This window comes from Pelodiscus sinensis, chromosome 1 (genome assembly GCF_049634645.1).
Source record: "Pelodiscus sinensis isolate JC-2024 chromosome 1, ASM4963464v1, whole genome shotgun sequence".
Classification (NCBI taxonomy): Eukaryota; Metazoa; Chordata; order Testudines; family Trionychidae; genus Pelodiscus; species Pelodiscus sinensis.
The window spans coordinates 121,817,804-121,834,755 of record NC_134711.1 but is presented as its reverse complement, the minus strand read 5'-3'; the positions used below and the strand labels follow the sequence as shown (position 1 = coordinate 121,834,755).

Here is a 16,952-nt window from a genome sequence, read left to right as displayed (position 1 = left end):
CTTATGGAGTTGACTAAGAAGGTGTCTGATTATTGGCTATAATCTTTGAAAAGTCATGGAAGAGAAAAGAGATTCCAGAAGACTGGAAAAGAGCAAATACAGTGCCCATCTATAAAAAGGGAAATAAGAACAACCAAGGAAAGTACTGACCAGGGAAGATAATGGAGCAGATAATTAAGGAATCCATCTGTAAATATCTGGAAGATGATAAAGTGATAAGTAGTAGTCACCATGGATTTGTAAAGAACAAGTCCATGTCAAAACAGCCTGATAGCTTTCTCTTATGGGATAACAAGCCTTGCAGATAAGGAGGAAGCAGCAGACATGGTATACCTAGTCTTTAGTAAAGCATTTGATACAGTCTCATATTATCTTATCAATAAACTAGGGAAATATACATAGACGGGGCTACTATAAGGTGGGTGCATAATTGGCTATATAACCATTCTCAGAGAGTAGTTAACAGTTCACAGTAATGCTGGAAGGGCATAACAAGTGGAGTTTCACACGGATGAGTTTTGGGACCAGTTCTGTTCGATATCTTCATTAATGATTTAGATAATGGCATAGAGAGTACACTTATAAAGTTTGTAGATGATACCAAGCTGGGAGGAGATGCAAGTGTTTTGGAAGATAGGGTTGTAATACAAAATGATCTGGACAAACTGAAGAAATAGTCTGAGATAAATAGGATGACGTTCAATAGGGGCAAGTGCAAAATACTCCACTTAGGGAAGAACAATCAATTGAACACGTACAAAATGGGAAGTGACTGACTAGGAAGAGTACTGCAGAAAGGAATGGAACGATTAGAGTGAACCACAAGCTAAATGTGAGTCAGTGTGACACTGTTACAAAAAAAAAGTAAACATCATGTTGGGATGCATTAACAGTAGTACTGTAAGCAAGATGCAAGAAGTTATTCTTCCACTCTACTCTACTTAGTCTTCAGCTGGAGTATTGTATCTAGTTCTGGGCACCACATTTCAGGAAAAATGTAGAGAAATTGAAGAAGGTTCAGAGAAAAGCAACAAAAATTATTAAAGGTCTAGAAAACAAGACCTATGAGGAAAGACTGAAAGAACTGAGTTTGGAAAAGACTGAGGGGAGACATGATGGCAGTTTTCAAGTACCTAAAAGGTGTTACAAAGAAGAGAAAAACTATTCTCCTTGACCTCTGATGATAGGACAAGAAGCAGTGGGCTTAAATTGCAGCAAGAGAGGTTTATGTTGGACATTAGGAAAAACTTCCTAACTCTCAGGATGATTAAGCATTGAAATAAAATACCTAGGGAGGTTGTAGAATCTCCATCATTGGTGATATTTAAAAGCAAGTTAAATAAACATCTACCAGGGATAATGAATAGTTCTAACACACCTTAGGGTTAACAAAAATATTTTTTTTGTTAATCTTTAAGGTGCCACAGGTCTATTCATTTATATAGTTACAAACTAACACAGCTACTTTTTTATCGATCAGGGATGATCTAAATGGTGCTTGGTCCTGCCAGGGCAGGGGACTGGACATGATGATCTCTCAAGGTCTCTCCCAGTTCTAGTATTCTATGAGACATTAATACGGAGGATAGATTTTGCCACATCCGTCTACTATAGGATTCTTACATCTTCCTCTAAAGCATCCAGCTCTAGCCATCACAGAAGACAGCATGTAGGACCAGACATACTTCAGGTCTATTCATTATGGCAGTGCCTATGTTCCGATACTCTCAAACCCGCTCTCCACTTGGACCTGGCCTGGAGCCCACTCCCCTTGTATGCAAATATGAAGACTACACTGCATAACCATTTCATCTGCACCTTTACTGAAACAGGGGCGCTTTTTCCTGGGGCTCCGTAACACAGAGCATAGGCCCACCTTCAGCAGGGCTGAATTTCACACACAGTGAAATATTCCTCCCCTTCTGATCATTTCATCCATCTGCACTCCTTTTCTGTAACCCAAACTCATACCTTCCAAAACTGTTTCCCCCGCTGGCTGCTATCAGAGGTACAGGGACCTCGGTCGCATCTCCAGTTTGCAAAGGATTACTTATAGCTTTCTAAAGAATTTTCTCATGAAAGAAAAACAAGACAAGTATTTACTTCCTACCTTGATCAGTTCTTTGAATTTGGAGTCTTCTTTGGAGTTGGGATCGATCATGGTACGTTCCTCATTTTCCTCTGCCCGTTGAGAAGGAGAAACTCTAGTTAGAGCCATGACATGAACACACTGCCAAAAATATTGCAGGAGCTCTTATTTATAAAGCAGGCTGGAAGTTGATTGAGAAATGGCAAACTCTAGTCATCATACTAGTGAGGGAACATCAAGTGATCAAGGCATGAGGAATTCTTTAGTGATACACTGAAGGGATTACACAGTACTAACTTCCCTAAAAGAAGATTCAGTTAGCCTTCATCAGCTCATGCAGCATCATGCATGTGTATCATTTAGTCTCCAGTACTGTGTAGGCTCCTTGGGGCAGGGCTGCATCTTTCTCCAGGGCACATTAGTAGCACTCAGCTAATAATGATGATCATTTTATCCTTTTCTCAGTTATTTAATTTTCCTTTTAAGCTACATCACCAGACTGCAGTATTCTAAGGAACCCAGCAAGCTCTCTTTGTAACAGGGGTGACATGAGATTATGGGTTATCCTGTTTTCTCCTACTCCCTGCCTTTTCAAATTCCACGGTAGCATGTTCTAGCTAGTGAGGACTATGCTTGCTCTGCTGTGACTGCACACAGTGCTCAGTCAAAGCTGAAGAGTAAAACCAACAAGAATTTAGCCCAAATTCAGTTGTGCCTGGGGGAAAGTGCCTAGAGCAAGTCTAGCAGTAGTGCAACCTGCTCCATTGTGATGGAGCAGAAGGGTGAGAAGAAGAGAAAAAATTTTCCTTCTACCTCCAAAGAGCAGTCAGACAGACATAATGTGGAAGGAACAGGAGAAGGCGGAGAAGAGGAAAGACACAGAAAGGAGGCAGAAATGGAAGAGGGGCACAGAACAGGAAGCAGAGTGGGACAGTTGGAAAAAATTGGGGAAGACATACAAATGGGAAGTAGAGTGGGGGAAGAGACAGTAAAGAGACATTAAGGGGTGGCTGGGTGTATCAGAACTGGGCACTCAGTTTAATCTGTCGGTGTTAGCAGTAGCTCAGAGTACCATAGCTAAAGCCTACACAGCTTCTTGGAAGGTGTCTTTCCACAGGTTCTAGAGCCAAGCCAGACTCTGAGGAAAGACTTATTCAGTTCTTCTCAGTTTTGAGGTGTAGGAGTGAGGATCTCCATAATACATGAGTCAAGGGAAGAAAAGAGAAGAGGGAAGACAGATCAAACAAAAAAAGAGGAAGACGATCAGAGAAGGGAGGTGAAAGAAAAAAATCCAAAGGAAGGGAGGAGATAAAGGAACAGAAGAGGAGAGGGAGGAGTAAAGATTAATCTTAGAACAGGGGTGGGGCCTTCAAGACTCAGGGTCGTTCCCTCTCTTCTTCCCCTCCCCCCAGCATTGGGGAGCTCGCCTGGTGCTCCAGCCCCACATTGCCCCACCGTGGGGCTGGAGCACACAAAACCTACTAGGCTGGGGCCCCCTAGGTGCTGGTGCACAAGGGAAATGTGGGGCATGTCTTTCTCCTTCTCAGTCAGGAGTCACATCAGTGAGGGGGTTTTGTTTTGTTTTCTTCTCATTTTTTGTTACTGACTTGTAAATTTTGGTGCTCAGTTTCAACTAGCAAACACAGCCTCCCCAACCTTTCCTCATTTTAATCTCTTTCAGGTTGAAATGACCATTTGATTTAGTTCAGAACTGTGAGGGGAAAGGAAAGCACAGCTGCCACATTGTAACAGGAATGCAGTATCGTCACCTTGCTTCGTGATCTACTTCTCTGCAGCTAAAACAGAACTGGAGGGTTTAACTTGAGCTGTGCACAGAGACATACAGGATGGAATCCAAGCCCCTTGGAAGTCAATGGCAAAGCTTCCATTGACTTCCATGAGCCAGAATTACACCCATAGCATACCCCTGCTTAAGGTTCATGAGGCAGCAGCCTTTGATACATGACACACCTGGCTCACATCTCACTGTATCCACATAAGAAGCCAGGCCTGTCTGAGTCGGTCTATGCTGAGGCTGCAAGCAAGCCTGCCTTGCCTCGGCAGACTGACTGACACTAGCTTCGCTCAAACTAATACACTAAAAAGAGCTGTGTGCAAACGGTGGCCCAGGCATCAGCTTCACCCGATCCCATGAGCTGCCACCGAGGTGGTCTACACTCTAGCTTGAGCAGATCCAGTATAAGCCCATTTACACAGGCTGAAAGATTCACACCCAGCTGCTGCGTGGACTTTCCCTTTGCATTGACTTGACATGCATGTGAATAAAAAACGGGCAGAGGTGCCAGCACACTGTGGTACAATGGGGCCCACCACACAAGCAATATCATGGTCCCAAAAAGGCATTCTGATGGCCTCACTCCCACAGAGAGCCTTTCTGACCATCACTACTATTCAGGCACCAAAATATAGTAAGTTTTTTAATAGATTAAATAGATTGTGGACACTGGAAAGTACTGAGCCCATAATCTATTTTAAAAAAACCCAAACTGAAATTTGAAAACATTTGCCAAATTTTCCACAAACCTAGGAAGAGCTTCTGATTCTGTAAGATTTCCAGTTTCTTTTGGTTCTTTACTTCTTCCTGGCTACTGAGATGAGTCAAGCATTTTAACACTGAGGAAGTTACACACCCAGCCCATGAAGTGGTGAGCTTGAACTGTGCATAGAGGGCTCACCCATGTTTGTGCAACACCCGACTTTTCAAGGATACCACCATCATGCCGTGGGCCACCGAGCAATCATGTCTTTCCTGGGCTAGGCCCTCATCTTGCTCAGTCTGTCTCACCCCCCTTTAATAGTTAACAGAGGAAAGGATTAAAGAAGCTCTTTCTGTTTCTTTTTATATGAAGGCCACATGGTGAATTGTTATTTGCTTGAAGGCCTTAGCTATATCAAACCAACATTCCATCTAATCTAGTATGCCATTTTTGAAAACAGTCAATACTAGATGCAAAAGAGGAAGTTATTAGATCTCCATAATGGTCAATTATGGAATAACCTCTACATAAGTTAGGTTTCTTCCTCAACCAGTGGCTTATATGCCCAAAAGAATGCAGGTCTGTCTCCCTGGCTTCCTTTGCATATTTAATATAACTGGATTTTCTCATTATCCATAGAAATAGCTACGCCTTTTTATAACTGCTCAAAATTATTTACTTCAATGACAACCTGTGCCAATGCGTTCCCCAGGTTAAATTATATATTGGGGGAAGAGGGGTACATCTTCTTTTATCCTAGACTTGTGGCTTTTAATTGCGATGTGCGCTTCCTTGTTCTCATTTCAGAAAGGTTCTTAATTAACCTCCTCTATAGCATTAATTAATTTTACATAGCTCTAGTGTAGCTCCTCTTATTTGTCTCTTTGTCAAATGAAGTATTCATCATCTTTTCAATTTCTCCCTCTCTGTGTTCAATCTCTATATCCATATTTTGTCCTCTTCTATTTTTTCCATAATATCATTTATGAATTGGGATGACCAAAACCCTATACAGCATTCAAAGCTAGAATGTATACAGGCAGTCCCTGACTTACAAACGGGCTATGTTCCGAACACCTGGTCATAACTCAATTTGGTCGTAAATCGGAAATATCCTTAAACGTGCTGTCCGAGCTGTTAGAAAAACTTGACATACATGGTTCTCAACTCGAAAATACATATAATGGGGTTAATGGGAGGTTGGTCGTAAGCATGATTGGTCGAAAGTCGGTGTGTTCGTAAGTTGGAGAGTGGCTGTATATCCATTTATTTAATGGCACAGTCTTATTTACTTTGAGAGAAACAATGATCTAACCATTTGACGCAGAGACAAGGAGCTGGGATACCCATGTTCAATTCCCAACTCTGCCCCAGACTCTATAGGTGTGTCTACACTGCACCCTTATCTTAACGTACGCTATGCAATTTGAGTTACGCAAATTGCTTAGTTTATTTACAGTATATTTCAAAATAGCTTATTTCATAATTTGGCGTTGTCTACACAGTGCCAAATTTCAAAATAAACCGCTATTATGAAACATCCCTTACTCCTCATGAAACAAGGTTTAGAGAAACATCAGAATAGTGTGCCCGTTATTTTGAAAGATATTTTGAAATAATGGGCATGCTATTAAGGTCCGGAATAGCTATTTCGGGATACCGAAAGTATCCCAACATAGCACCACAGTGTAGACGTACCCTAAGAGAGTTTGAACAAGTAATTTAGACTATGTCTGCATACTATGGACCTTACAACAGCTCTGCTATACCACTGTAAAATCTTTCATGTAGTCACTTCATGCCAGCAAAAGTGAGCTCTCTTGCCAGCATAATGAAACCTACTCCCAACGAGTAGTTGTAGCTGTATCAGTGGGTGAGCATCACCTGCTGACCTCAGCACTGTCCACACCGTTTCTTCTGTCTGTGAAGCTTCTGTCAGTCAGGGGTATATTTTTTCCCCCACTCCTGCCAAAGTTTGCCCAACAAAAGTGCTAGTGTAGACTGAACCTTAGTATCTGTGCCTCTATTCCCCACTGGGGACTCTTGTGCATTTCAGAGCAGGCACCTGGGTGCAGCCCGGAGTCAGCAGAACTTCCCTCTGGTCCCGAGCTGTACACGGAGTTCCACATTCCTTCTTTGAAATGTACAAGAGCACCATCAGGGGCTCTTGTACATTTCAAAGGAGGAATCGGAAGTGCCTATCAACTAGTTAAAATGCAGTTAATTGACTAGTTGATGGAATTTCCAATTAACTGCATCAACTGCATTTTGACATCCCTAAGTTGCACCGACGTAGCACTTCTAGTGGAGACCTGCCCTTGGTTTCCTTAATTCCTCTTTAAATGATGTTTTGACAAAGGCTTTGTGCAAGTTCAAATAAAATTATATTTAGGAGTTCCTTTTTTATCCACTGTTCCATAGACATTCTCAGAGTTTGGCAAAGTACAACTTTTCTTTGAAGAGGTTATGCTTGTCCATCTTTTCACTGTCATCTAGGATTATTAATTCTATTTTTAAATTACCATTGCTGACAATTTATCGGCTACTTAAGTAAAGCTCATTGGTCTGTAATTCTTAGGATCGCCACCAGCACCTATGTTAAAGATTGGTACAGTATTTATTGACTACACCAAAGCTTGGAGAGTAAGTGATATTGATGGGAAGTTTCAACATTTATATTAAGTGTTCAGTCAACTGATTCTTTCAGAAGTCTTGTAATAAACACCGTTGGTGGCCTGCTGCACTTTAATTCAGCTATTTGTTCCAAGGCCTCCTCTTCAAATATCTCAGTCTCTGAAAACGTCTCATCCTCATTACTTGAAAAGACTAGTTCTAAGTTAGATATTTCCCCAATATCCTTTGTGATGTGGAATGATGCAAAAAAACTCTGAAAAGTCCTTGTCCTGCTGATAGTTGAGTGGACAATCCAATACTCTTGCTAGGTTCCTGGATCTAACATACATGGGCAGGGGCCTCACTGTTGTTCAAATTTCCTTAGTACTTCTCATTTTTATCTTACATTCATGCTCATTTCTGTTGGCTTCAATTGACTTCAATTTTCAATGCCTACATACATGCTGGCCTCATTTAACATACATTCAGTTATGCCTATAACATTAATACTGTACCTAATAGGGTATCTTCAGGGTGGATGTCGATGGTAGTGGGAGACATTGGCGCATTGATTGCATTTTTGCCTTCTTCCTGCAGGTCACTCACTGAAGAAAAGAAAGGAAAAAGAAAAAAACAACATTTGTAGATGCAGAATTTTGTACATTTACACAGCTTTTAGATACAGTGAGAGAATGCATCAGGCAAGCCCATTTTCAGTTTATGGAAATAAGAAATGCAGCTGCTGTAGAAAAGAATCAGAGAGTCAAAACATTTTGTAGTTTCATAGTAAACAAATGAATAGCCTGATTATTTAGTAGAAGTTATTATGCAGGCATCTCAACCTTGCACCTAAGCCCAATTCAGAATTTCCATTTCCCTCTCTGGGAAGCATTTAGAGCTCTGTGGCCTCTCTCTCATTCTGAAGTAAAGATTGTTCCTTTGGTGCACTTCATGGGGGCTGCCCGTGAGATAGAAGGGAGAGCTAAATACTAGTTGACTAGACTTCTATGACAATGTCAACAACCTTTTCCACCTGTAAAGTACCAAGGATCGCTACATGCAACTGTAATGAATAAAATGCGTGAAAGACCCCCAAGGAAGATCTGAGAAACAATTTTTGTCCAACACGGGTATTGGCACTGTAAAGAGTCCTAGCGTGGGCTGGGGACTAAGCGTGACACTGGAATTTTTGAACTCCAGCTGTCAACCCAAAGCTGCTATGAACCTCACTAGTAGGATCTTGAACAAGTTGCTCTCTAATCTGCATCTCCGTGCAGCCCTCCATAAAATGGATCTATAGAACAGGATTCCACGATCGTCACTCTGAATGTCCCTATGAAGCCCTTAGACCATCTAATGAATCAGGGTGAAGTGATGGATATAGATATGAGCATGGCTAAGAGTTATTTTTGCCCAGAAAACCACACGGTTCAATCACACTGGCATTCATAGTCTGTTACTATCCAATTTTTAAGTTCTCCTCCATTTTGACTTGATGAACTACACCCATGTGACAGTAAGGCACAAGGTTCCCTCTAAGCTGCACAGCAGCACAGCCCCGCCACATCTTAATGAGCCCCACCCAAGGGCTCAGGGCTGACATTCACGGAGCTGCCTGGCTGGGGGAGGGGCACTTCTCCCTCATCTACAGCAGCAGCTCCCTGCTGAGGACAGAGAAACAAGTCGACTGCCAGCCAAGCAACTCCACGCACGGCAGCCTCAATCCCTTAGTCAGGACTCATTAAGCAGCTGTGGGGCTGTGCTGCCACACAGCTTAGGGAACCTTGGTACCTCATGTATGTCTGTATGCTAGGTCAAGAGTCCTACATCATTGAGATACCAGACATAAATCAACCAATTGCAACCCTTTCTTTACAGTTAATTTTCATACACCAACAATTTCATTGGTTGTATGAGGGAGACTGAATAGATAGGGGATTTTTTGGTTCAGCTCTGATAGTTCCTCAAAACCACCCACCACAACATTATCAGCTTGTGCTATGACCAAAACATAGACTCATAGACCAGAAGAGACCATTATGATCATCTAGTCTGACCCCCTGCACAATGCAGGCCACAGAATCTCACCCTCTCACTCCTAGAATAATCCTCTCACCCATATCTCAGATATTGAAGACCTCAAACGATGGTTTAAAGACCTCTAGATGCAGAGAATCCTCCCGCACGTGACGCGTGCCCCATAACCCCACATAGCAACTACCTCCCCAGCCCATGTGCCACCTACACAATTCAACACATCTCCCAGCACAATCCTCCTACAAACAAATCAACACAGCTGACACATATATTAACCCCGACCATCTCTCTGAAGCCCAGCACGTCTGTTGAGCCAGTGTGAACCAATGGAAACAGCTACAGGTGTTGCCCTTTTTATTTAGCATATCCTCAGAGTCAAGCACCACTGGGATTTTCAACCACTGAGAGCTTTTATTAGAACACATATGACTTTACAAATTACACTGTTGCAGCAGCATGGCCTCACTATTTAAATCCCTAACTTTCACCGTGGTTGGATGAAGTAACAGCATCTGTGCATAGTTGCAAAAAAGCATAGGAATGTATGTGCTATTAGCATCATCGCACATTATTAACAGATACGTACCTTAAAGCTTCCAAGAATAGCAAACTCAAACGCTTATTTTAAATTAAAGGAACAGTTGGGTATGAAATAACACAAAAGCACTGTGCAAGGAAACTGTAGGCTACTGTATCCTACACCAACTCAGTGCAGTGTTCTGTTGATCTCTAATAGTGGATGGGACACAAAGAGATTGATGAGCCTGCTACAACCTTGACTTTCAGAGCTGGAATTTTTTAGCTCAAGCAGTAGAGTTTCAGGAGTCTAGATTTGGAGGTACCATGCTCAGTCTCTCCTGACAACAACCCACCTATGGGCTTAGAGATGCTACATTGTACTTAGGGATGGATAAAATCCAGGAAGAAATAAAAACCCAACATCCATCTTCACCTGTCAGCTTGAAGGTTGGATAACTTTTGTCGCTGCTGTCATTTTCAGTTTTCACATCCTTCTGCACTGCATGGCCACGGCAAGGTGTGAAAGTGAAAATGCCAAAATATCACAAGGAAGCTGCTCTTGCAGTATTTGGGATCTATCTGAAGGCAGGAATAGAGGTGAGTTATGATACAATCCTTAGGATCTAGTCTCCCTGAGCTATCACACTTTGAAAGAGGATGAAGAACTCAGGAGTGGAAAAGAGAAAATTATCAGGAATAGTGAGAGGCAGCAAGGGACTAGGAAACAGAAACAAGAAAGGACCTTTGTAAGGGGGGAAATCTCAAAATTATGGTGGATCCTGGTTCTATTTAACCTTAATCTGATTTTACCAGGAAATGCTAGAAACCTCCTGTTCTCATGAGATTAACAGACCAAAAGAAATTAGGATACATTAGGGTGAGTAGATAAGCAGGTATTTTGTGGATGCATCTCCCAATCTTTTGGGGCTTGCCCATCACAAGCTTCGTGTAGCAATTGCCACTAAGGAAGAGTGTGGTGGAAAGGGATACAAAAACCTAGGTTCCCAAGCATAGTAAAAGCAGAACTTCCAATTTGCAGGTAAGCAGTCCTCCAACTTACCAAAAAAGAGCTACATGACTTCAGAAACAACAAAATGTTTTTCATACTCAGTGCAGGAGACTTCACGAGAACCCAAAGTCTTTGAGGCCCCTTTAGGGCAAAGCAAAAATTTCCATATAAAGCAGGAAATAACTGCAAGTTCAGCAGAGCTGTCCTTTCCTGGGGAAAAAGGCTATCTAAACCCTGCAGGTCTCTCATCTAGCAGTTCTTTATAATATATATACTGGGTTGATCTCACTACAGGAAAGGGGAGTCTTTTTTTTTTAAGTCTCCACCTCCCTCCCATATAGAAAGAGATTAACAGAGAATTAGAAAACCTGAGACACACAGGTGACAATCTCCATGCAACATTTCACTGGCATCTAAAGAAAAGGCATTTAAAACCATTTATCATGTTTCCTAATGAAAATTCCAAGAGGTGAGCTAGTTTCTGCTTTCTGGCAGGCTATCAAGCAAGTATAAACTCCCTGACTGCTACATGTTTTCCTAATGTCCCCATAGGCAGCAAATGCCAGTTTCATATTTTCAGGGCCTGTGGATTAAGATCCATATTAAAATGACTTGCTAAAGCTAACATGCAACAAGAGTGTGACGTGCCTGTAATAAGATCAAGCTCATTGTATTGTATTGTATTGTATACTTCTTGCAAAAGGATAGAAACAAAATTTCATCCTCTACTATATATGCTATGTAATGTATACACTGTAGCTTTTTACCTAAACATATTCAATTTTAAAAAACACTAAGGATTTCTGGATTTTATTCATTTTTGCATTAATTCAAATGTTTTGAATGTGTCTTTTGATAGCATGACATCTTCTCCATGCTGTATTCTGCCCGCGTAAGTCTCAATCCTGCAAACCCTTACTCCCCCACGTATTTCTTACATTGAGAAGTCAATGGAAATACTCATGCAAGTAGTAACACAAATAAAGTTTTGCAATCTTGGATCATAAAGTGTGGATTTTCAAAGTTTTCCAAGAAATTTGGACACCTATATCCCATTCAACTTAGTTGCCTTTAAAAATCCCAGCCTAAATTATTAACCCTTCATGGCAAAGTTTTATCTTCATTATTAGTAGCATTTACATCATTACTGTAGCACCCAAAGTTTCCACTCAGGATCAGAGCCTCCTGCACTCAATGTTGGAAAAAGATAGATAATGAGACAATTATTGCTTGGCGTCACTGCATTTATTTTAAAGTACCTGGTACCCACTTTGTGTTAAATAAATACTTAAGATGCTTTCACAAAATTGCACTTAAACAAGATTTCTTTTACATAGAATTGGAAGGATTAGATTTATTAAACAGTAAATGTCAGCAAATGTTGACTTCAGACTACACATACAAGCTTCAGAAAAAATATTTCCATTATTAACCATTATAATTTACAGAAAAGCAAAATAAGAAAAATGTTCTTTGAGAACTTAATAGAGTTTGATTTAAGGATATCCACTTTCTATATTTTGACAACTGACAAATAATTTGTGTTATATCGGTTATAAAGCTTTAATGTTTTTCACACCTGCTTCCATTAAAGCATTATTGTCTGACCTCCCTGTCATCTGATCCTGCTATACTTTCCCATAAGTATGACAATTTAAATTAATGGATAATAGCAATGTTTATTTGTAAGCATTTTTTATCAAAATTATCAAAAATTAAAAATCAAATACTGCCAAACCTACTTTTAAAAATTCAGTTGCTTTTATTCCTCCCAGGAGTTTGATTCAAAAAGATAACTCTCTGATCAAAGTAGATAAGGAAGGAGGCAATTTTAAATGAAAAAATTATATTTTGAAGTAAAAAAGTAAGGTATTTTTAACAAATATAACTGCCACCTTTCTACAACACCACAGATAAAGAAAAAGTTAAAGATGGAAATAAATACAATCATGCATTATGCACCCAGCTCCTCTCTTACACACAACTGAAAAAAAAAGTTTAGTCTTAAAATCCAGTTTGATGAGCTGAATTCCTTAAAAGCAAAAAGTTCTGTCCTCCTAATGGCAAGAGCCAAGTGTCTAATCAGAGCAAAGTGCTGCCATTTCAATATAGCAAACTCTAAAGGGCAGTCGTGCAGACAGAGCTTCATTTACAAAAAGTCACAAGCGCCCAGCAAGTACTCTGCTCCACACAGGTAGCACACAAGCCTTAAGAGTTTTGTGCACTTTCGTACCTCCTTTTTTGCGCTTTTTACAAAGCAGCCCTGCCATTTTGGCTCCCTACCGTAAGCAATGGTCTGGAGTGTACTTCTGCAATCCAGTAAGGGCAGTGCAAATGTTAAAGAAAGGGTGGCAGCTGGACTGACGTGCATGGCCAAACTTGGGTTAATTTGATCATGGTGACTTGGGAGGAGGGAGCAACAGTTAAAGGAAAGAGAGGGAGAGAAGTATTTTGCTCAGTAGCATGAAATTCGAGAAGAGTGAACTCCCTGCATGGAATCCGCAGCATAGTTCATGTTCTGCAAAAGAGACAAAAAAGCCACAAGTCCATCGCGGTTAGTTCAGGGTAACAGCTGACACACAATATTTAGAGGTGGCACTTAGCCCACAAGGAGCCCCTGGTGCCAGTTATCTTTGCTCATTAGGCAGAGCACTGCCACATTCCCCTACCACCAAGCAATCAAGGTGCCTTATGAAAGAAAATACTGAAGTGTAGAGAGGAATAAGATGTTCAAAAGGCACGCATCAATTATGCAGGTAGTCAGAGACACCTAGCATCAGGTCTTATTTCTTCCATTCCCCTGTGTGGCTCGGTTTGCTTTGAAGTTTAAGCTTCAGATTTATCATAATATTTCACACGCCAGAGTTTGTGAAAATAAGAAGCTCCCCGTGAAAGCAACTAAACATGAAGCTGCAAAGTGGCGATCACAATTCTGGAGCACAGGCTTGGGCAGCAGGTGACATAGGCTGGAGAGGCTGTTCCTCAACAACCGACCAGGAGTGACCCTGCCCATGCTCTGACCTCAGCAGGCCCCTTCTGCTTCCTGTCCTGCAACTTCCCCTGTGCCGTGACCCTGACTCAGGCTGTGCCTCCTACCCTCCTGGCACTGGAAAGGATGGGCCATTCTGCCACGGCACTGGCAAGAGGGGGTGCACAAGGGATGGGGCCTTGGGTAGAAGGGGCAGGTCTATCAACATACTAGCTGAACTTGCATTTGCTGGGGTGTTCTTAACATGGTGAACTGTTAAGCGTACTCATAGGGTTTCATGGTAATAGTCTTTGTCATTCCCTTCCTTCCCCAACATCCTATTAATTGGAGATACAAAACCAGAAGCAGGAGGTGGAAAATAACCTAAAGCAAACACACACAAAGAAAAGACCAAGACAATTCACAAACATACTCTAGACTAGAGAGAGTCAGGACTGAGTAATGTATCCAGTTCTGGGAAGAACCCAACAGATGTTTTAATAAAGCTCCACAACATTTATGCAAAAACATTCAGTCTAGCTGGGACAAGTTTCACAACTCTCCAGATAACAGAGGCCATCTTCACACTTAAAAGGGCTTGCACACATAGCTATACCAGCAATGGAAATAGAAATGGACCTTGCACTGGCCAAAGAGGGGCTGTCTTTTACTAGTGTTGGTTAATACAGCAAAACTTTCCAGTGGAGACAAGGCTTAAGTCCTATTTACAAAAATGATTTAGGAGCCGACATATCACTGACAGTCAATGGGACGTAAGTACTTAAGAATTCTACCCTAAGGTCTCATTGAAAGTCAAGGGAGGTGTTGAGTCCTAAATGCTGACATCATTTTGAAAACAGAATGTAGACACTTTTGTAATACATTTTAATAAATGCAGACTCCATTGCCCTCCCACTTCTGTGCCTTTTTGCTGCACTCTAATCATGTTTTCAGATTTTTCTCTGCAATCAGGAGAGAAAAGGCTTGTTTGTAAAATAATGAAATAAATAATTAGTAAAGGAAATTAACGCTGAGATTCTTCTGTAATCCCCTGACTTCAGGAGGTGGGGAATTAAGAACAACAATGTGAGTGAGACGAGATCATGAGGACTGAGATAAGTCAGCAGAGTTGACAAAAAGGACATACCCGCCATAGCATTTAAAAAATAATATACCTGCTATTCTAACCCAGTTCCCTGTAACGTACGGGGCAAAACACAGACAGACAGACAGACAGAAAGCAGCAGAAGTCCTCAACTCCAGAACTCCAGTTATGTACTTAGGGAGTCATACAGACTCACACCTGTTCAGTCTGAACTTATTTAAAAAACAACAAATAGTCCTGCAGCACCTGAACTATCTGAACTTATTATGGTTTTAAACATCAGTGCCCTGATCTACACTCTCATGCTCTTAGCAGAAGACATTTAGACAGCAGCAGGACTCTCCCCTCCTTTCTTTGGCAGGCATTGTGCCTCTGCTCAGGCACCAAGAGTCAGTCATGAGATAAGGAAAATTAAACAGCACAGGCTGGGATTTGAAAAGGGAAATTAGGACAGGTACATACTTAGTCTCCCAGGACACACATCCTGTGAGATTTCCATGGAAAGAGCAGAGGCTCCAGGAAATCATCTCTATAAATCAAACAGCGATGGTCACTGCCATAAAATAGGCATAAGCAAGATCAGACTCAGTCCTAAAGACTCTGCACTGAATCAATTGCTTCCTCTGCTGAATTCCCTTCACTCACCCATTGTCTAACACAGAGCCCAATCCTCCTCCCCCAACTGACTTGGAGTTGTGCCTTGCTTCTTCAGTAGCGCCAGTGAAATCGGATCGAGGTACAACTATCTTGATGCAAGTAAGAATGGCAGAATTTAGCCCTTACATTTTCTACTCTTCACAGCAGGGACCTCACTTCTGTCATCACCTCAGGCAGGCATTATAGTGGCCCAACAGAAATAGTAAATGACAACACAGGGTCATCAAGGGGCCAGTGGGTTTGTCAGACACCATGGAAGCTGCCCTAAAGTATTAGGCAACAAATTCCCACAGTAGCATGAGGCCATAAGCCACACCCCTCTCTCAATACCCATGAAGGGACCATGTTTGGTTGTGCTGACTGATTGGCCATACAGACTCAAATATAGTGCCTCGACTGTCTCTCTACATGATGTGCAGCACAGTTTATATCCACAATAATACGCTGCACTATAAAAGACACTTCAGTTCCAAACAGCCAGCTGTTTCAGTGTATGGGAATGCATACAACTGCACAGAATGAAAGTGATCAGTAGCAGGAAAGCGTCAGCCCCAATGGGATTTTTCTCAAAGGGCATGAAGGTGAACTTGGATCCCAGTTAAAAACAAACACAAACTAGGCAAATTAGACTATGCATGTAGGTGAGAACAATTTGGTTTCAACATGAGGTATTTGATTATCTGTGTCCTCGATAACTTCAGCATCATTAACACTGTGAGTGTTTTAGAATATTGTGCAGGCCACCTTTAATGTTCTTGTTATAAAGAGCCGTCAATACCCAGGACCACCAACAGGGGAAGGCAAAGGGGGAAGTTGCCCCAGGGCCTGATGATTTAAAAGGGCCTGCGGCTCTGGGCCCCTTAAATCTTCATTGTTGCCCACAGCAGGTCTGAGGGATGGCTGCCCATAGCCCTGCCCCTTCCACACAAGGCCCCACCCCTTGTGGGGGCCAGGAGCCAAGAGTCCTGCCCCCATATCGCCCAAGGTCCAGTGAAGTCTGTCATCAGCCCTGTCAGTAGCTCTCAAATATTATAAACAAAACAGAGTCATCACTGCTAGTTAATTTTAGCTACAGTTATTTCTGACCCAGGGTTGACTTCACCCTGTAGAAAAGCAGCAGCTGTCACAATGCTAATCATGGGACTTTTGGACATTATGTGCCTTCCACTTAATTCATATAGTTGGCTAATTTCATCCTCTATTTCACTTGTTCAAAACTGTGCTTGTGAAAAAGTCACAACACAAGCTTTTATGGAATAAAAAATTGGTCTTGTGGCTTAAACCACAGGCCTAGAAACCAGGAAACTGGGACTCTATGCTAGGCTACATCACATACAAGTCAACTGAGTACAGTAAACTTCCAATAATCCGGCACCTTTAGGACCCAGGGGGTGCTGGATTATCAGATATGACGGACTATCGGAAGGGGGGGCTATGAGCGGTCTGGGGTGGGGTGG

General features: G+C 41.8%; 1 protein-coding gene across 4 annotated transcripts in view; it reads right to left on the bottom strand.

Annotated features, from left to right (window-relative positions):
* The window catches only part of PARVB (parvin beta), a 90,291-nt gene that overhangs the window by 47,144 nt on the left and 26,195 nt on the right, over positions 1–16,952 (bottom strand). For 2 of the 4 annotated variants that reach the window (XM_006127729.4, XM_075899641.1), the window contains exons 2-3: positions 7,716–7,805; positions 2,111–2,181 (exon numbers count right to left, since the gene is read on the bottom strand). In XM_006127729.4, coding sequence (XP_006127791.1) covers positions 2,111–2,181; positions 7,716–7,805 — 161 coding nt within the window. Of the gene's footprint in view, positions 1–2,110; positions 2,182–7,715; positions 7,806–12,998; positions 13,184–16,952 lie in introns of those variants that run through there. The other 2 variants (XM_006127730.3, XM_006127731.4) reach the window with 2 other exon arrangements.